The 21,707-nt window shown below is 49.0% G+C and overlaps 1 protein-coding gene across 2 annotated transcripts in view; it reads right to left on the bottom strand.

Annotated features, from left to right (window-relative positions):
* dscaml1 (Down syndrome cell adhesion molecule like 1) overlaps positions 1-21,707 on the bottom strand; it is a 703,857-nt gene that overhangs the window by 226,207 nt on the left and 455,943 nt on the right. For both annotated transcript variants that reach the window (XM_085967838.1, XM_085967839.1), the window contains one exon: positions 13,238-13,510. In XM_085967838.1, coding sequence (XP_085823964.1) covers positions 13,238-13,510 — 273 coding nt within the window. The remainder of the gene's footprint in view (positions 1-13,237; positions 13,511-21,707) is intronic.

Raw genomic sequence — 21,707 nt, 5'->3', positions numbered from 1 at the left:
TTATTGCTTTTTCTGGCCAATTTATATGTCGTCTCCTTGGATCTTATGCTATCCCTAATTTCCCTTGTTAGCCACGGTTGAGTCACATTTTTTGTTTTATTTTTATGCCAAACTGGGATGAACAAATTCTGCAGCTCATCCATTTGGTCTTTGAATGTTTGCCATTGCCTATCCACCGTCAACCCTTTGAGTGCCATTCCCCAATCAATCCTACCCAACTCGCTCCTCAGACCATCGTAGTTTCCTTTATTTAAATTGAGGACGCTAGTCTCTGAGTCAACTACTTCATTCTCCATCTTAATGAAGAATTCGATCATATTATGATCGCTCAGACCCAAGGGGCCTCGTACAACAAGATTGCTAATTAATCCTTTCTCGTTACATAATACCCAGTCTAAGATGGCCTGATCTCTGGTTGGTTCCTCGACATATTGGTCCAGGAAACCATCCCGTAAACACTCCAGGAATTCCTCCTCCACAGTATTGGTTGGCCCAATCTATATGTAGATTAAAGTCACCCATGATGACTGCTGTGCCCTTATTGCACGCTTCTTTAATTTCCCTTTTAATGCCATTCCCCAACCTCCGCCTTACTGTTGGGAGGTCTATATACCACTCCCACTAATGTTTTTTTCCCCTTAGTATTTTTCAATTCTACCCATACAGATTCAACATCATCAGAGCTAATATCCTTCATTACAATTGTATTAATCCCTTCTTTAACCAGTAATGCTACCCCACCTCACTTTCCTTTTTGCCTATCTTTCCTGAATATCGAATACCCCTGGATGTTGAGTTCCCAGTCTTGGCCATCCTTGAGCCACGTTTCCGTAATCCTAACCAAATCATATTCGTTTACCTCTATTTGCGCAGCCAATTCATCCACCTTATTACAAATGCTCCTCGCATTAAGACACAAAGCCTTCAGGCTTGTTTTTTTAACGCTCTTAGACCTATTAGAATTATTATTTACTGTGGCCAAGTTTGATTTAAATCGTTGATTTCTCTGACTGCCACTTTTGTTTTTCTCCTTCCTATCTTTTCCTTTTATCCCTGTTTCCCCTTCCTCTGTCTCCCTGCTCAGGTTCCCAACCCCCTGCCATTTTAGTTTAAACCCCCCCGAACAGTGCTAGCAAACCTCCTCGCAAGGATATTTGTCCCACTCTGGTTCAGGTGCAACCCGTCCGACTTGTACAAGTCCCACCTTCCCCAGAAGCAGGCCCAGTGATCCAGGAAACTAAAGCCCTCCCTCCTGCACCAACTCTTTAGCCACGCATTCATCTGCTCTATCCTTCTATTCCTATACTCACTAGCACGTGGCACCGGGAGTAATCCAGAGATTACAACCTTTGAGGTCCTGCTCTTTAATCTGCTACCTAGCTCCCTAAATTCTTGCTGCAGGACCTCATCCCTCTTCCTACCCATGTCGTTGGTCCCAATGTGAACCACGACCTCTGACTGTTCACCCTCCCCCTTCAGAATGCCCTGCAGCCGTTCAGTGACATTCTTGACCCTGGCACCAGGGAGGCAACAAATCATCCTGGAGTCACGTCTACGGCCACAGAAACGCCTATCTGTACCCCTTACGATAGAATCCCCTACCACTATTGCTCTCCCACTCTTTTTCCTCCCTTCCTGAGCAGCAGAAGCACCCCTGGTGCCGGGAAGTTGGCTGCTGCTGCCTTCCTCTGGTAAGTCATCCCCCTCAACAGTATCCAAATCGGTATACCTGTGCAGCAGGCGGTTAAGAAGGCAAATGGTATGTTGGCCTTCGTAGCAAGAGGGTTCGAGTACAGGAACAAGGATGTCTTGCTACAGTTGTACAGGGCCTTGGTGAGACCTGGGTGTTCTTGTGCACCAGTCGCTGAAGGTGAGACCGCACCTTGAGTATTGTGTGCAGTTTTGGTCGTCTTACCTGAGGAAGGACGTTCTTGCCATGGAAGGAGTGCAGCGAAGATTCACCAGGCTGATACCTGGGATGGCAGGAATGACGTATGAGGAGAGATTGTGTCGATTGGGCTTATACTCACTGGAGTTTAGAAGATTGAGAGGGGATCTCATCGAAACCTATAAAATTCTGTTAGGCCTGGACAGACTAGATGCAGGAAGGATGTTTATGATGGCTGGGGAGTCCAGAACCAGGGGTCATAGTCTAAGGATAAGGGGTAAGCCATTTAGGACTGAAATGAGGAGGAATTTCTTCACCCAGAGAGTGGTGAACCTGTGGAATTCTCTGCCACAGAGGGCGGTGGAGGCCAGTTCATTAAGTATATTCAAAAAAGAGTTGGATATATTTCTTAAGGCTAAAGGGATCAAGGGATATGGGGAGAAAGCAGGGACAGGGTACTGAATTTGGATGATCAGCCATGATCTCATTGAATGGCGGAGCAGGCTCGAGGGGCCGAATGGCCTACTCCTGCTCCTATCTTCTATGTTTCTATGTATACCTTCACCACATGGACTGCAGCGGTTCAAGAAGGCGGCTCACTACCACCTTCTCAAGGGCAATTAGGGATGGGCAATAAATGCTGGCCTTGCCAGCGATGCCCACATCCTGTGAATGAATTTTAAAAAAACTGAACCCCAACGTGAATCAGCCTCTTAAGAGCAGGAGAGAAATGGAGCGGAGGGAAAAAAAAAAAAACTAAAAAAAACTTGCGATTGCTTGCCAATATTATGGGGGGACGTGGGAGGATTAAGCAGAATGTTTTCTACTGGATTGATATATTCACAGGCCCATATCTGAATGAGAAGTGAATATACTCTCCCAAATACCCTGCCAACATATCTTATAACCCTGGCCCAAAATAGTGCATCTCTTTCTCATCTCATGGTCTAAAATCAAGACATCTTGTGAGTTGCTCAGCAATCCCCACCAACTAATCGGTAATTATTAATTATGAATTGACTAATTGGTAGCTCTTTCAGAGAGCCAGCAGAGGCACGATGGGCCAAATGGCCTCCTTCTGTGCGGTATGATTTTATCTACAACACTTTTCCACTCTGCCACTTGATCCCCTGACAAAATTTTTGTAATGCAAAAAAATAATGGTTTCTTTTAATCCTTAATTGCAAACATACTGTAAGGCGGGTGATACAGGAACACTCATCACAGTGGCTGGGCAGCAACACGCTCAAAGATAGAAAGGTTTCTGCTGAACAGGCCCGAGCATCACAGGGGAGCAATCGATTGTCATTTAGTGGAAAACAACAGCAAGAGGCAACAGCCACAAGTTACACAGGGGAAGGAATGCTCTGGTTCCTATTAGAAGGACGTAACTAAATCTGTTCCTCAATATAGGAACAGGAGGAGGCCATTCAGCCCCTCAAGCCTGCTCTGCCATTCAATTATGGCTGATCTGCAGCTCAACCCCATTTACCCTCTGACATAATAAAACTCACTACGCAAGGCTTTAATCAACTTGTTTCAGAACATGGAGGTCTAGTTGTACTTCACTAGTTCCTTGTCTTACAAAATGTCCCTGGGCAATCTGGGCCCACGCCCGAGTATTTATACTCCTTGGGCCGAGGCCCGGCTGTTCTGTTCATCCTGACTATGCAGCAACTTGATTCAAACCGATAAACACGGCCAGATGTTGATTAATGAACACCTGAGCAAGTTCTTCAAAGGGCCGCTGATAGCAAGAACGGTTCTGCATCTTGGACGAATGATGCAAATCTGAACACAGATAAGCTACTGAAAGCCAAACCTCAAATCAACAAAAAGTCATTAACTTTCCTTTGTCCATTCATTTTGTAGTTGTTTGCACTGTTTCCCATCAGTGGCGGTTGGGCAGGGCGGTTTAACGGCAGGATGCTTTACTGTGGATTTTGGCAATGGCCTCGAATCATGGCACAAAGGAATAAAGAGATGGTTTGGGGTTTTTAAGGGAAAATCTTTTCTTATTGGCAACGTTCCCTCTTTCCTTCCTCTCCCAAAGGCCACATTTGATTCCACAGGGGCCAGGTGTCATCCAGTACCTCACTCAAGTGGTCACTATTCATGTATAAACCCTGTCAGTGAGTGACAGCAGGCTATTTGACTGTGGGAGCATCGCAACCCTACCCGATCCTGTCTAAACCCAAAGAAGGACAACATTTGAAGGAACAATTAATCAGCCAGAACAGGGGTGTGGAGAAGCTGAGAGAATGAAAAACTATGAATTAAAGTAATCAGCTCAAGAACTTGGAGAGTGTAAGGCACAATGTGAACATCTTAAAACTCATCTCACTGAATCCTGAGGAAGAAAAATAATGCAGGGCGAACACTTCAACAGTGCAAGGCAGATTTAAATTGGAGCTGGCAAGAATGTAAAAAGATAAAGGATGAACTCCAGTGAAAGGAAATCAAATTGGGGAAAAAGATTCAAGAACCTGAACGGAGTCAGAAAAATGGTTTAGAGTAGTACTGTCGGGGTCAGAGTATTACTTTTGGGGTCAAAGTATTACTGTTGGGATCAGAGTACTACTGTCGGGGTCAGAGTATTAATGTCGGGGTAATCAGATTGTTATCCCACCTTCCCTGACAAAACCAAGTGACACTAATGGGGTAGATTCTCCAACATCTATTTATGAGGTAGTCATGGTAGCAGAACTTCCCAGAAGGGTAGGTGCAGAATAAGCACTTCCAACACAACACAGTATAATTGAGTTGGGTTATGTAGGACCATTCAAGAGAGAGGCAAGCTAGGCAGACACTTATGTAAATCTCAATTTATTGGCCCAGAAATTCGGGTCTCCACGGGTGAGTACGCACGGGGTACTCACCCGTATGCACTGCGCATGCGCGGGAAACCGGTACTTCCGTTCCCCTGAAAGAAGGGGTTCAGAGTTTGAACGCGTGCACAGGAGAGGCTGCGCGTGCGCATCGAACTTACATTTTTTTTGCGGGTTTTTCCGGGAGGGTAAGTCTCCAGAAGTTACACTTTTAAAAAGCAGTCGCAAGGCCTGCTTTTTACAAGGTAAGTGGTGAATTAATTAAAATTAAAACATTTTTTTCCACAGGTTTATTATTTTTAAATACTTTAAAGAAAGGTAAGTTTATTTTTAGCCCCGTTAGAAAATAAAATTAATTTTTTCAAAAATTTAAATTATTGTTTAAAATAGTTATTTCATGTAATTTATAGTTTATTTAAAAAATGTGATTTCTTTTTTTATTTATTTGAAGATTTAGTGATGTTTTGGGGCTTGTAGTATTTATAAGTTTGACAGCCCTTCCTGTCAAACTTATGAATGAAACATTCCCTGCTACCATTGGCTCTCCATGGCCCACGTGATCCCAGGGGATGCATCGAACTAACTGCACCCCTGGGATACACAAGCACTGCGCACCGGCAGTTGGAGGAGCCCAGGATCGGAATCCCATGCGGGCCCACAGCTCAACGGCCGGCGCGCAAGGTAAGTGCAGGTCGGGGGCTTACACCCGCGGGAAGCCCTCGACCCGAATTTCTGGGCCATTATTTCCACGGGGTACCTTGCCCAAGTGGCCGTCTTTCATGTGAGTATCTGGGCAGTGACTGTCGGCATGCTGTTCGACTGTCGACCTCAAGTGCATTTCCAGCAGGGGGCGGCTTGCTGGCGATCAAGAGTTCCATTTTCTCAGCATTAAGCCAGTTGTGGCCCTCCTACCACTGCCTGGGCCGAGATCAACCAATCCAGCATGGCTAGACGATCAAAACTGGAGCCTTCTGGGCTGTATGACTGAGCTACTCACTACCCTAACCAGCTGAGTCATCAGGGAGGACCTCTTCTAGTCTATTTAACATTAGTGTTGTCCTGAACTATGGAGCTTGGCCCTTTCCCTAGATCTTTCAATTAAAAAAACAAGAGGCAGTGGGAATTCTTAAACCAAGAACTCTGATCAGAGCGTAACTCACCGCCACTTACAATTGCTAAATGCCTGAGATGGTGTTTCAAATTTGCAATAAATGGGAAATATAAATGGAGTCAGCCTTTCCGATAACGTTTTTGAAGGAGATTCACGTTGGAAATGGCAGCTCCCTTAACTGCAGTATTCTATTAAAAATCCAATCCAAAAACCGTTTAGGATTCAGTTTCAGCCTTTTCCTTGTGGGTTTCACTGAGTGCATTGTGGATTCAATAGAAGAACATTTGACAGAATTTGTAGACCACGTTCCTCAATGTATTATATGGCGAAGTCAATGGCAGTCGACAACTTCTACTCCCACTGCCTGAAACAAAACCCTCGATGAAAACCACCCAGGATTGCGGATGAGAGAATGGGCCATGTTTCCTGCTCCTGACTGCCTTCAAACAGGCCCTGTTGTAAACGTACGTGTGGGTGTAAGGGTAGGAGTGCCAACACTCACTACCCAAACTCACACATGAAGAATGGTCACTTGGGAAAGGTACAGAATGGAGCCTCTGTAACCTGGAGAAATAATGAATCGAGGTTTACATTTACCTTCCTAAACACCTGCACTTCTCCACCTCTCTCTCGTCCTTTAAGATCCTCCTTAAAATCCATCCCCCTTGACCAAGCTTTCGGTTACCCCTTCCTAATCGCACCTTCTTGGCTCAGTACCCATTTTCCTAATGCCTGCTAGGGCACTTTACTTAGCTAAAGGTGCTATATAAATGCAGGTTGCTGTTGCCACGCTAAAACTGCAAGGGTTGCAGGATAGGGATGGGGAGTGGGGAATCCTGCCCGGTTTCCCCACTCCCTAACTCAGGGACCTCGAGCCCACTTGTAGCAACCCTACCATCACACCAGCTGGAACCCAGGCAAGTCATTAGAGATCGGGAATCGAACCTGCGGTCTCCCTACACAGTAAGGCTCAGCTGAATACTACGGATAAATTTGCTGGGCCAGGAAAAGAATCTGGTGCAACAGGTTTTAAAGGAAAAACCATGAGTACCAGGGCCCACTTTCTACATCCCAAAGGGGTCACTGAATTATACAATAAAATGAAAATGTGATACATCTCTGTACCTCTATATCTCAATACCTCTACTATACCTATGTACCCCTGTAAGCTCCACACCTCCGTATCTCTGTAATCTCCTCCAGCCCCACAACCCTCCGAGATCTCTGCACTCCTCCAATTCTGGCCTCTTGTGCATCCTGGATTTTTATCGCTCCACCATTGGTGGCCGTGCCTTCAGCTGCCTGGGCCCTAAGCTCTGGAATTCCCTCCCTAAACCTCTCCGCCTCTCTACCTACCTCTCCTCCTTTAAGACGCTCCTTAAAACCTACCTCTTTGACAAGCCATCTTCCATAAGATCTCCTTATGTGGCTCAGTGTCAAATGTTGTTTTATAATCGCTTCTGTGAAGAGCCTTGGAATGTTTTACTACGCTGAAGGAGCTATATAAATACAAGTTGTTGTATATCTCTACTATATCCTTATACCTCTGTATCTATCTCTACACCTCGTTCTATATATTCATTGGTAAATGTTTATAATTTAATTGTAAGGTTTCTTTGTTTGAATGCTGTGGGTGAAAGCTAGCCGATACCACAGACCATCAAAGCCCGAAGGGAAAATTTGCTGCCTCTGAACAAATTAAATTCAAGCCTCACACATGCCAGCAAGTGAAGGGATGATTGGCACAGAGTGATTGCGGCAGTGCCAGAGCTTGGAGCAGTTTATCACCGTGATTGCTGCGCTGACTGGCCATTGCAGTTCGTTCCAGTGGAAGCGTCGCTCCACTCGAAGGCTGACAGAACGCTGGCCGCGCCTCCCGGCACTCCTCACCTCGGTGACAAATGCTGCGCCGGGGTCGACTGTAATCTCCGAAAGCCACCGACGGTGGGCTTGTTGTAACTGTCGTGGAGGAGAGTATGGGGTCTACTGAAAGACAAGCTGTCACAGCCCAGCTTTTACTCAGAGAATTGTCTTAAAGACACAGGTGCGCACACTCCACTGTGCTCCTCTATCAAACTGGGTGTTTTATAAAACACAACTGGCCTCTTCTTGGCAATGATACTGGCATTGTGGCTGTGACAGTGGCAGTACCAGGCTGGATGCCCACCTGGATCGTCTAACATGTTCTGACGGGGGTTTATAGCATGACCCAAGTGTTCTGTATTATACTGTATGCACCCCATGTTATTAATAGCCTTGTTCTCAAAACATTGCTCACGTCCTTAGCCTATTACATAACTACAGGTTACATACTATGGGCTGGATTTTCATTGAGGAGTTGGGTAGGAGGCGGGACTACAACTTTCGGGGTTGTAGTTCCGCCTCCATCGAGTTCTAGCCAACCCATGCGATTTTCACTTGATTGACCTTGTTGAGCCCGCCCAGCGGGCTCAGCAGGCCAATTAAGGGCCACCCAGCAACAGGTGACGTCACAGATTGACATTTCATCTGTCAAGACCTTTTGACAGATGAAATATCAGCGTTTCACAGCTGTTTGAAGCTGTCAAACACTGACAATCGGTATTCGAAGTTAATTCCTTCCTCTCAGGATGATTTAGAGATCTCCCCGGAACAGAAAGCCGAATGCTGCAACTTTTGACAGCTGGCAGCCATTCTGCTTTCTGTGCCGGTGAGATGAGGGACTCCCGAGACCTGAAGGAAGGAAGGCTGTAAAGGTAAGTAAAAGGTATGTAAAACTTCTTTAAACACTTTAGACACACCAAACACACTTACCTTTGCACTCATGCACCCATCACTCACCTGAACACCGGACATCTCGACCCCTCCAAGCCCTTCAACCCGACGGCCCGACTCCTCTAACTTGGCGTGGTTTGGAGCTGTCGGGAAACCCACACTTCAACATTAAAAATAGGGATTAGGCTAAAAACTGCCTGTTAACTACCTGTTAACAGGCAGTTAATTGGCACTAATCCCCTTCCCGCCTCGGGTAGGCGGGTCCCAGTGCGGGGCGGGTACCCGCCTCCTTTGAAACTGGCATGGAGGTGGGTTGGGGCGGGATGGTGTCGGGACCCCCGATTTTGTGATTTTAACCCCCTGCACGTCTCCAATCCTGCCTCCACGGCCCAATGAAAATCCTGCCTATGAAACAAAGAACTATTGAACAAATTATCGTAATTATCGTCAGCTTCCATTGTCTCTTACCCCACTGACCCAATTATACAACACTGTTATAACAACCGCTTCCAGCATACATAACCTTGTGTACATTCTAGAAACTTCAGCAACATTCCGGCAAAATGATCAATTGCAATGGTAAGCTAAACGCCCTCATTAATTAGCACATAAGAACATATGGAAACTTAGAGAAGAGGGCATTCAGCCCATTGAAACCCATCGTTCTCAATGATTGATTCTACTGTCACAGCAACCAACTGCATGTCGAGCAACTCCAAAAGGTTTTGCCTCTCCCACCCTGGCTAGTAAATTATAATGAACATATGTCACCTAACATGAATCAGTCATTCATGAAAGAAAGACTTATGAAATAATACTGAGCGGCCTGTGGGTGGCGCTGTCCAGGGAGAGTATAAATACTCGGGCACGGGCCCAGCTTGCGCAAGACATTCTTAACAGGAACTAGTGAAGGACACAACGAGACCTCCATGTTGTAAAACAGTTGATTAAAGCTTTGTTTAACGCTTAGACCAAGTGCCTAGTAGTTTTCTTACGTCATCACCTATAGTGTGTAAAATAAAATCTTTCTTTCGATCAAACATGATGTACAGAAAATGAGGGCGGTGGCCTTATACATAGGAGCTGCTCCTGGTCCGCTGTCATTACTTCACCGTAAGGGCGTCGGAAATCCCGTGTATGCACCTGTGGCTAAGTTACGCCAGTGGAGCGGGAGCAGCTTTGAGGAATTTCCCGGCCAATATGTCTTTATCAGCTCAAGTATCTCACAATCTCTTGTGCTCCTGAACTTACTTACACTGAGATTCCGGGGACCATGCTCCACCACAAGAAGTGGGACCTCTGGCGGCCGACTGTAACAAATGTTGACCCCATAATCCCGGGGATTGGGGTCTTTTTAATAATTGGTGCAGGTGGCCAATTGCTGTAAAGCTACCATGGAGGCCCGGTGGATAATCAGAGCGGCATCATGGTAAGGAGCAATATATGTACATTCCTTTAAGAAGATCTCCCAGTGTGAAGGATCTAGCATAGAATTAATGAGCAAGAGAAGGCTCAGAGGAGATTTGATAGAGGTGTTTATAATCTTGAAGGGTTTAGATAGAGTAAATAAAGAGAAACTGTTTCCCAATGGCCAAAGGGTCGATAACCAGAGGGCACGGATTTAAGGTGATTGGCAAAAGAACCACAGGCGACACGAGGGAAAACTTTTTTACGCAACGAGTGGTTAGGATTTGGAATGCGCTGCCTGATAGGGTGGTGGAGACAGATTCAATAGTCGCCTTCAAAGGGGAATTGGATAAATACTTGAAGGAAAAAAAACTGCAGGGATATGGGGAAAGAGCGGGGGAGTGGGACTGACTGGTTGCTCTTCGAAAGAGCCGGCGCAGACTCGATGGGCCGAATGGCCTCCTCCTGTGCTGTACGATTCTATGATTCTAAGATTCCAAATGCAACTCTTAGCAACAAGCTCAGGAATAAATTGGGCAGAGGCTTAGGCCGTGGTTTTATCGGCACTGAGAGGGCGGGTTTGGAGGCGGGTCAAAGGTTAAAATCGTTTTGATTGACAGCGGGTTCAGATCCCGCTGTTAACCCGCCTCCAAACACTTTTCCCAAGTGTCGGGTCCCCGATTTGCACATGGACCCGACACCTAGCGACGGGAAGAGGATTAAAGCCAATTACCTGCCTGTTAACAGGTACTTGATAGTAGTTGACAGGCTATTTTTAAATTTTGCCGCTTCTGTCTCGGGTTTTCCAACATCCGGACATCACGCCAGGTAAGTTTGGCGTGTTGTGAGTCTACTGAAATGTTTCCGGATTGATGACAGCTGTAGAAGTGGTGTGAACGATCCAATGGTGCACTGGTGAGTCTCAGAGGTAAGAAAATGTTGGGAAATTCATTTTTAATGCATTTTCACATTTCTTTAGGTAACAAGTTTTGAAATCCATGTCCAGTGCCACCTCATTGGGAGAACCTCTCTCACCAGTGACAGATCGCTTCTGTAACCTCACCTGCAGCTGCCATCTATTCCAGCCTATGGAGGGAGTCATTGGAGAGCCTGGGTGCAAGAGCTCACCTTTGTACAGTGTTTGTCAGTGTTTGCAGCACCTCAATGCTGCCAAACACTGAGAAATCAGCGGTCATAAAACTATTGTGTGTGGTCCCTTTAAGAAAACCGGCAGATGATGCGTCATCAAATGACGTCATCTGACCGGCTTCTCCTTAATTGGCCGGCAAGCCCGCAGGTCGAGCTTAACAAGGTCAATCAACATAAAATCACGTCCGTGGGCCAGATGCAGTTGGGGGCGGGACTGGAAGCCGGAAACCACCCATCCCGCACCCAACAGGCATCCATTGACAAAATTGTGGCCTTAGTTCATTAGGCCTGACAGTCAGTTTGTTGTCCACCATCTCACCTGGACAATAGCCTATGGGAAGAGCCTGGGGAGAGGGGGTGCGGAGGGCAGAAAGATTCGGACAGGATAGTTAATTTTGTGCCTTATCTCTGTATTGATATCTGGGGATGTTACCATTGACATCTGAGGTTAGGATCCAAGTTTGAAATTTTCCGATTGGGATGCCAATGCTCTACTGCTGGGAGTAACCTTCCATAATATTCCGACAGCTCTTGGTAAACCAACTCTCTTTTTCAACATGTAAACTACAATAAGTAATGTGGTATAAATATGTTTGAATTTCTGTTGTGTACTAATGACTCATTTGTTCTTGCATTACACAATGCTAAAGGTACAGAGCATGCAAATAGGGTTTAAGCAAATTTCTGATTAGAAGCAACTCTTTTTGTCTGTTCAATCCTACACTGCACAGCACAGCACAAGAGTTTGATCTCCGTGTAAGGGGGACCAATATTCATAAACACATTTGCAATATTTTGTGTTTTAGATTACTATAAGGACATAGGGGTCGAGACAGTATTTTCTTCGGAGGCGGGGGAGGTTATTTAAACATGATTTTTTTTTAAGTTAGTGAATTATTGGCCTATCAACTCTGACCCTTTGACCCGGAGCAACAAGGCCTAGTTTTAATGGAGATTGTTCAGTACTGCTCTGAATGCTGGGATAGCCCGGCCTCCACTCCTGTCTCTGGTTTACTCAAAATTTCTGTTGACAGAAGAAAAACACTTGAAAATCCTCAAGCTCAACAGGCTGCAAAGTGAGAAAGAAGGAAGGGAGAAAGAGAATATAAAAGAAAGATGGAGGAATGAGGATAAGAGAAAGGAAAGAAGACATTACTATCACCTGACCATTCTGGAGACAGAAACAGCTTGCCATTTTTTAGTTTGTCTTTGTAGTTTGGTGTGGGTGGGCCTTTCACGAAGAATTGGGGGGTGGGGAAAAGGGGTTGGGTGGGGGAGAAGGGGTTTGGTAGGGGTGGGGGATGGGGGGGTGGGGAGGGGAGTGGGTTAGAGGGGTGGGGATAGGAGTGGGGGAGAGATAGGAGGGAGAGATGGGAGGGGGTAGGGGTGTGGTGGAGGAGGGGTTGGGGGAGTAGGGGTGAGGAGAGGGGGTGGGAGAGAGGGTTCGGATAGGGAGGGAGAGAGGGATGGAGGTGGGGAGGGAGAGAGCGGTAGGGGGTGGGGAGAGGGGTAGGGGTGGGCAGTGGGAGAGGGGTGGGGGTGGGGAGATGAGTGGAGGAGAGGGAGAGGGGGTGGGGAAGAGCGAGGAGGGGGAAAGGGGGGAGAGAGGGGTGGGGTAGGGAGAGGGAGATGGGTAGGGGGTGGGGAGGGGGGAGAGGGATGGGGTGGGGAGGGGGAGGGGGGAGAGGGGTAGGGATGGAGAGAGGGAGAGGGGTAGGGGTGGGGAGTGGGGTGGGAAGAGGGGTAAGGATGGGAACGGGAGGGGGTATGGGGTGGGGTGCGGGAGAGGGGTAAGGGGTGGGGAGGGGGAGAGGGGTAGGGGTGGAGAGAGGGAGAGGGGTAGGGGTGGGGAATGGAGTGGGGAGAGGGGTAAGGGTTGGGGAGGGATAGGGGGTGGAGAGAGGGGTAAGAGTTGGGGAGAGGGAGAGGGATAGGGGGTGGGGAGAGGGGTGGGAAGAGGGCTAAGAGTTGGGGAGAGGAGTGGAGGAGAGCGAGGAGGGGGTATGACAGCTCCTGTCATGTACAACAGATATTACACACTGATGCTTTCTCGATGGATCAGCCATCGTCAGACCAATGAACCTTGCCATGTAGCCCTACCTTTGACTGCGACATGGACCCTTTGACTGATGGAGTGCTGCTGCTGCACTAGGACGCTGCAGACATACTCTCCCTCGTCCATCCCCTTCTGCACATCCGTGAGCTTCAGAGTGCCGTTCTCAAACACCGCCTGCCTGTGATTGTCGGGAAGCAACACTGAGTCTTTGTACCATTTGATTGAGTAGTACGGATATCCAATGACCCGGCAGTTAATGAAAGTATCTCTCCCAGCAATCGCTGTGATGTTTTTCATGGAGCGTATACTCGGAGAGCCTGTGAAAAGGATTCCTGCATTAAAACACCAACACTGGCATTTTATCACACTACACAAACTTCCAGCTAAGTGACTTCTTCTTGTAAAACCTATCTTTAAAGTGATGGGATCCCCCTATTTTCCTCAGCATCTATTAAAGATCATAAGTTTCAGTAAACAAAAAAAAATGAAATCCCTACCAACAGCTGAAATCATTCTGATCTTAGAACATAATGGTAGGGCTTTGGAGGTGTTCTGTTTAAGGCCACAGACTCCTCACACCTGCACTTAGTGGGTTCCATTCCTATCCGTGCGTCGTAGGAGGGAACCATGTGACAGTTTGGCGCTCCCTTACAGGGAGGCAGCATGGGAAATAAGGCCAGGCGTCAACCCAGGCTCCTCTGTGTATATTTTCCGATCACGGCCTTCACAGAAGCACTGGCAGAAACTTAGAGTAGGGCGTTTGCCACATTTCCCCAGTTGAGATTGGGTGGAGGAAGAATGGTATACAACAACCACTTGTGTTTATATAGCGCCTTTAACGTAGTAAAACGTCCCAAGGCGCTTCACGGGTGCGGTTATCAAACAAAATTTGACACCGAGCCACATAAGGAGATATTAGGGCAGGTGACCAAAAACTGGGTCAAAGAGGCAGGTTTTAAGGAGCATTTTAAAGGAGGAGAGAGAGGCGGAGTGGTTTAGGGAGGGAATTCCAGAGCTTAGGGCCTCGGCAGCTGAAGGCACGGCCGTCAATGGTGGAGCGATTAAAATCGGGGGATGCTCAAGAGGCTAGAATTACATAACAAGTTCCTGACAGGACTCCCGAGGCGAGAGGCCAAACCCCCCCACCACACCCCCCAACCACACTGCTTCAGATTGGGCCATGGAGCAGTGTAGTTCCGAAGCCTGTTTGCAGCATCAGCTGCCTGGGCTGGTACGAGTGACCCTGGAGGGACTCTTCCAGGTAGATCCGGAGAGCTGTAAGGTGCCAAATGGGAAAAGCGAGTTACAAACAGGCTACATTTCACACAGGACAACAAAGTAAAGAAGGAAGGAAGACTGATTTTCATTTGTCATTCCCATCCCGGTAAGTGTACACTCCACCCGAATACCATTGGCGTATCCTTGGCGGAAAATCTACTCAATGGGAAAGGCAAAATACACTGAACTTTGAAACCTCACACTTACCCCACCTATGGAGACACAGTAAACAATGGCAACCTCTCTCATTGACGATCCACTTAATGTAGGCCAAGTTACCAGCATACAGGGTAGATAAAGGGGAACCAGTGGACGTAGTGTATTTAGGCTTCCAAAAGGCATTTGACAAGGTGCCACACAAAAGATTATTGCTCAAGATAAAAAATCACAGGATTGGGGGTAATATTCTGGCGTGGGTGGAGGATTGGCTCTCTAACAGAAAGCAGAGAGTTGGGATAAATGGTTCGTTCTCAGATTGGCAACTAGTAACCAGTGGTGTTCCGCAGGGGTCAGTGCTGGGTCCCCAACTCTTTACAATCTATATTAACGATTTGGAGGAGGGGACCGAGTGTAACATATCAAAGTTTGCAGATGGTACAAAGATGGGACGGAAAGTAGTGAGTGAGGAGGACATAAAAAACCTGCAAAGGGACATAGACAGGCTAAGTAAGTGGGCAGAGATTTGGCAGATGGAATACAATACTGGAAAGTGTGAGGTTATGCACTTTGGCAGGAAAAATCGTAGAGCAAGTTATTATCTTAATGGCAAGAAACTGGAAAGTACTGTACAGGTAGACTATCCTTTATCCGAAAACCTCGGGACCAGCCGAGTTTCGGATAAAGGAGAATTTCGGATTTCGGAAGGTGGGTCGGCGGGGGTCCGCGGGGGGGTCGGCGGGGGGTCGTGCGCACGACTTACGCTGACGCTCAGCGTAAGTCAGTCGGGGTCGGCGGGGGTCGGGGCTAGCGGGGTCCGCGGGGGGGTCGGCGGTTGTCGGGGCTGGCAGGGTCCGCGGGGGGGTCGGCGGTTGTCGGGGCTGGCGGGGTCCGCGGGGGGGATCGGCGGTTGGCGGGGTCGGCGGTTGTCCGGGCCGGCGGGGTCCGCGGGGGGGTCGGCGGTTGTCGGGGCTGGCGGGGTCGGCGGTTGTCGGGGCTGGCGGGGTCCGCGGGGGGGTCGGCGGTTGTCGGGGCTGGTGGGGTCCGCGGGGGGGATCGGCGGTTGTCGGGGCTGGCGGGGTCGGCGGTTGTCGGGGCTGGCGGGGTCGGCGGGGGGGATCGGCGGTTGTCGGGGCTGGCGGGGTCGGCGGTTGTCGGGGCTGGCGGGGTCGGCGGGGGGGATCGGCGGTTGTCGGGGCCGGCGGGGTCCGCGGGGGGGTCAGCGGTTGTCGGGGCTGGCGGGGTCGGCGGTTGTCGGGGCCGGCGGGGTCCGCGGGGGGGTCGGCGGTTGTCGGGGCTGGCGGGGTCGGCGGTTGTCGGGGCTGGCGGGGTCCGCGGGGGGGTCGGCGGTTGTCGGGGCTGGCGGGGTCCGCGGGGGGGTCGGCGGGGGGGATCGGCGGTTGTCGGGGCCGGCGGGGTCCGCGGGGGGGTCGGCGGTTGTCGGGGCTGGCGGGGTCGGCGGTTGTCGGGGCTGGCGGGGTCCGCGGGGGGGTCGGCGGTTGTCGGGGCTGGCGGAGTCGGCGGGGGGGATCGGCGGTTGTCGGGGCCGGCGGGGTCCGCGGGGGGTCGGCGGTTGTCGGGGCTGGCGGGGGTCGGCGGTTGTCGGGGCTGGCGGGGTCGGCGGGGGGGATCGGCGGTTGGCGGGGTCGGCGGTTGTCGGGGCCGGCGGGGTCCGCGGGGGGGTCGGCGGTTGTCGGGGCTGGCGGGGTCAGCGGTTGTCGGGGCCGGCGGGGTCCGCGGGGGGGTCGGCGGTTGTCGGGGCCGGGGGTGTCGGCGGGGGGTCGTGCGCACGACTTACCCTTTATCCGAACTTCCGAAACCGGAACCCTCTAAAAACCGAAGGTTTTTTCGTTCGTACGCACGACTTACGCTGAACGAAAAAACCTTCGGTTTTTAGAGGGTTTCGGTTTTCGGAAGTCCGGATAAAGGGTAGTCTACCTGTAGTACAAAGGGATCTGGGGGTCCTGGTGCACGAAACTCAAAAAGTTAGTATGCAGGTGCAGCAAGTGATCAAGAAGGCCAATGGAATGTTGGCCTTTATTGCTAGGGGGATGGAATATAAAAACAGGGAGGTATTGCTGCAGTTGTACAAGGTATTGGTGAGACCGCACCTGGAATACTGCATACAGTTTTGGTGTCCATACTTAAGAAAAGACATACTTGCTCTCGAGTCAGTACAAAGAAGGTTCACTCGGTTAATCCCGGGGATGAGGGGATGGTCATATGAGGAGAGGTTGAGTAGATTGGGACTCTACTCATTGGAGTTCAGAAGAATGAGAGGCGATCTTATTGAAACATATAAGATTGTGAAGGGGCTTGATCGGGTGGATGCGGTGAGGATGTTCCCAATGATGGGTGAAACTAGAACTAGGGGGCATAATCTTAAAATAAGGGGCTGCTCTTTCAAAACTGAGATGAGGAGAAACTTCTTCACTCAGAGGGTGGTAGGTTTGTGGAATTTGCTGCCCCAGAAAGCTGTGGAAGCTACATCATTAAACAAATTTAAAACAGAAATAGATAGTTTCCGAGAAGTAAAGGGAATTAAGGGTTACGGGGAGCGGGCAGGAAATTGGACATGAGTCTAGGTTCGGAATGGTCATGGCCCTGTGGGTAGTGGAGTGGGCCCAGGGGCCGTGTAGCCTGGTTCTGCTCCTACTGTGTTCTAATTCTGTGTTAGATTTCAGGAGATGGTTTTATTCCTGTTCCTGGCTGGGGTGGAGATCGCCTTTACAGAAGGTAAGTACTGTAGAAAATATAGGGACAGAGTGAGCTCCTGGAAGAATTTCGATCGCCTAGATGGGTCGGAGAGGAATTTCCCAGATTTTTTTCTCCCAAATTGGCCATTGGGTCTTTATCTGGTTTTTCGCCTCTCCCGGGAGATCACATGGGTTCGGGTGGATGCACAGTGATAGAAGATTTGAGGTTAGGATCAGATCAGCCATGATCTTATTGAGTGGTGGAGTGGGCTCGGGGGGCCGATTGGCCTACTCCTGCTCCTATTTCTTATGTTCTTATACTGCACGAGTATGTGGAGCACATTATTGGCTGCCAACTTTTCTTGAGTGCAGATCAAATGAGGGGAGGGGAGGAAAACGTACCATCTCACAGGAACAAAGCAGCTCGGCGGAGGAACGGGTTAGGGCGACGGTGGCCTTAAACAAGTTGACTTTAAGAGGTCCACATGATCGTTGGGAGGTGCCTCGTTAGGTACAATGAAGAAAAGTCCTAGTCCACGTGTTCCTAGTGTTGCTTTGCTCGTTTGTTTTTTGTGCTAAGTTTCAATAAGCTTCAGGGAAATTTGACCCGTCAGTTTATCTCAGCTGGCAGGTTGGAGGCATTAATTAGTCCATCGCAATCGAGGGATTAACTTGCTGCTCTCAGGAATGCAATTACCCTTGAAGGACCCAAGATAATGATCCCCCAAACATCCTTGAAGTAATCACACTTCCCCAGCACCATAAAAAAAATTCAAAATTTTAAAAGAAATTTAAACTAAAATTTAAGGCACCAAAATGAGTTGCTGTCTCTTTAAATTTATTGCTTGATAAAACAGTCACTGGTATGATTGTGTGCAATAAAGCGTAAAGGAGGCTGAGGGGAAGCCAAGCGTGCAATGTAGGCGACATATAAAAAAAATTAAAAGATCACACGGAATTATTTTATTTTGGGCTCGTCAAATTTGATTTGAAAAACACCAGACCAATGTCACGTGAAGCCGCTTCCAACTACAGTGAGCAGTGGAGAGCTTTACAACACTGAGGGTTTTTCTCCTTCGTCTAGCATCGAGTTCAACAGGTAGACCATGGTATGGACCCCGTCTCTATGAGCAATCGCAAGGTAACGCAGTGGTTAAAAGAAAACGTGAAACCTTCAGGATTGACATATTTTTATGAATATATCTCGGGGAGGAAGCTGTACTGTTACAGTTCCCTTAATCCTAAGTCCCGTGCTGCTGTACCCGTCGGTAGTACAGACCATGGGCGCACAAGCTTTTTGTCTTCAAAGCCCACATACGTTCATACCTTAGTGGCTCACAGACACATATAAAATCCACATTACATAAGAACATAAGAAATGGGAGCAGGAGTCGGCCATTCGGCCCCTCGAGCCTGCTCCGCCATTCAATAAGATCATGGCCGATCTTCTACCTCATCTCCACTTTCCTGCCCTATCCCCGTATCCCTTGATTCCCTTAATATCCAAAATTCTATTGATCTCTATCTCCATTCTCATTTACTTAGGTGTATCTCGAACTGCAGCTAGTAATAGGCCATGCTGTTCTGATTTAGGATTTTTACAGTCACAAGGCAACAGCACTAAGGGTGGCCCTTTCCAAGCCTTCAGGCTCACAACATTCAAACAAAATGGTTAAGGAATATCGGGGGTAATTTTATCCCACCTCACCTAGTAGGAATGGGGCAGGTGGGGGGGCTTTAAAATGAAGCATTTGGCCTTCAACCTGTTCCCACTGGCCACCATTTTAGGCAGGTGGGAAACATAAATTTATCCAAATTGGGGTCCCATTACAAAAGAGGACAACAAGAGTGGGGGCTGACCGCAACCAGCAGGAGTGCTGTAGAGCCGAGAGGCAAAGTCCTCCTGCTCCTCCCAGCTCCACATGAATTATTTTTTTAAATCCTGAAACTCACCATTTCGATGGCGGCCGGTTCCTCGGCCCGTATCCATGGCAGGTCAAGCTGAGCAGAGTGTAGGCCCGGGGCCCCTGCGTCGACTCCTCGGGACACCGGTTTCCCGAAGGCTCCGAAAGCAGGCGTTAGCCCCTCGTTTACATACAGAAGACATGGTGTGGAGATGCCGGTGTTGGACTGGGGTGGACAAATGTAAGAAGTCACACAACACCAGGTTATAGTCCAACAGCTTTATTTGAAATCACAAGCTTTCGGAGCGCTGTTCCTTCATCAGGTGAAGTGGAGAGATGCATAAAAACACAGCTTATATAGTCAGAGAATAATGTCAGATGTTTACAGGTTAGAAAGATTACCTGTAAACATCTGACATTATTCTCTGACTATATAAGCTGTGTTTTTATGCCTCTCTCCACTTCACCTGACGAAGGAGCAGCGCTCCGAAAGCTTGTGATTTCAAATAAAGCTGTTGGACTATAACCTGGTGTTGTGTGATTTCTTACATACATACAGAAGAGGCCTAGCACCTGTTTTAGGCAGCCGCCAGGGACGCCTGAAGAATTATGTGGCCCAATTTCGGTCGTCGGACGTCTTTCAGGCAGCCTGGGGCCCCTGAACGTTGGTCACCAAAATTGGGCCGCGTTGCGCCCGTTTTAAACCCGTAAAATGGGTGCATTGATGTTCAATTTCTACCCCACTGCGTCACCACTACAGTTATTCCTGAAAGAACGGTAGGTTTTAAAGCTATAAGTAACTGTGGCCTAGAAATTGAGTGCCCTTAGCGCCGATTTTGCGGCGCTAGAGGGCCTAGCGCTGCAATTGGCGCCGGCGCCGAAATTGCCTGGGGCCCTTCCGCCGCGGTAGACCGGTAGCGCTGCGCCGGCACCGATGACGTCATCGGTGTGCGCAGCGTCCCGGTTGCCATGCCGACGGGCCCCAGCGCCGAAATTCAGTTGCGGCCGCCTCGCCCGTGGCAGCCGCAACTAAGACTCTGGCAACAGAGTCTTACAAGTCTTTGCGCCAGCGCATTAAAGGCCCCGCGGCGGCCGGCCGCTTTCCCGCCGGCCGCCTGGCCGCAGCTCCCTCCCCGGACTTCCCCCCCCCCGGAACAGAAGCAAGCCCGGCACTTGTCCGAGGTGCCGGGCTCATTTTTAAAAAGATTTTCGCGGGCCGCGGCCGGGTGCAGGCAGCTCCTCCTTAAGGGAAGGAGGAGGCCTGCACTTCCCGAGCCTGCCGCACCGCATCGGGTGCCGCAGCGCCGGAATTGCGGCGCGAAACGGCAGTTAGCGCCGATTTACCGCCGCAAAGACCCTTCAGTAGCGCCAGCAGCCGTTTGGGCGCGGCCCTGCTGAATTTTTGGCGCGCGCAGGGGGACTTAGCGCCGGCACTAACTTCCGGCGCTAAAGCCCTGGCTAAGCCAAAACTCAATTTCTAGGCCTGTGTGTTTTATTGTAAGGCTTCTTTTATCAATAGTTGCGGCTAATGTAACATCGCAACGTCAACTTCAAAGTAACCTCAGCTGAATGGAAAAGTCTCCGATCAAAAGTTTAGGACATTCTTCTGCCAGTCATCCTTAACCAGACCTAATTTACATTGCTTTGTTCCGGGTGATAAGTTGGTGCAAGTGGTGACAAGATGCAGGTTTCCCATCTCTTCCATTGAGTGTCTGGTACAGGACGTAGGGAGGGCGGGATGCTCAGAGCAGAGGCCAAGGGAAAATCCTAGGGTCAGTCACAGCCATGCTGCCCTGACCTAAGGAAGGCCTTTCAAGAACATAGAGGTCGCGGGCTTTTATATCGTAAAGGTGGTCTCAGGAAGGCAATATTCAAACAGAGGCCCAGTGTGCTCGGTACCGAGATTTATTTTTCCTCCTAGCACCACTCCGGATTAAGAGGTAGTGGAGATCCGTAATTCCCATCGAAAGAAAGGGAATCTGACTCCGCACCTTTAGCCTACTGAAAACCATGTCTCCAATGCCCTTTTTTATTTCCAGCTCGGACGTCACTATTTCTCCAGTGGTTGGGTACATTGCAGAGTGTCAACAATTACAAGCATCATCCACATCTGCAGTTGTTGACACTCAAGATAACGCAAGAAAGACTTGCATTTCTATAGTGCCTTTCATGACCACCAGATGTCCCAAAATGCTTTACAGCCAATTAAGTACTATTTGAAGTGTAGTCACTGTTGTAATGTAGGAAACTGTGTTTTTTTCAGTGATGTTGATTGAGGGATAAATATTGGCCAGGACACCTGGGAGAACTCTCCTGCTCTTCTTCAAAATAGTGCCATGGGATCTTTTACGTCCACCTAAGAGGGCAGACGGGGCCTTGGTTTAACATCTCATCCGAAAGACAGTACCTCCGACAGTGCAGCACTCCCTCAGCCAAGATTTTTGTGTTCAAGTCTCTGGAGTGGGAACTCGAACCCACAA

This window comes from Somniosus microcephalus, chromosome 26 (assembly GCF_052327205.1).
Source record: "Somniosus microcephalus isolate GS21.2 chromosome 26, FLI_Smic_1.0, whole genome shotgun sequence".
Classification (NCBI taxonomy): domain Eukaryota; kingdom Metazoa; phylum Chordata; class Chondrichthyes; order Squaliformes; family Somniosidae; genus Somniosus; species Somniosus microcephalus.
This window is presented reverse-complemented; position numbering and strand designations above follow the sequence as displayed.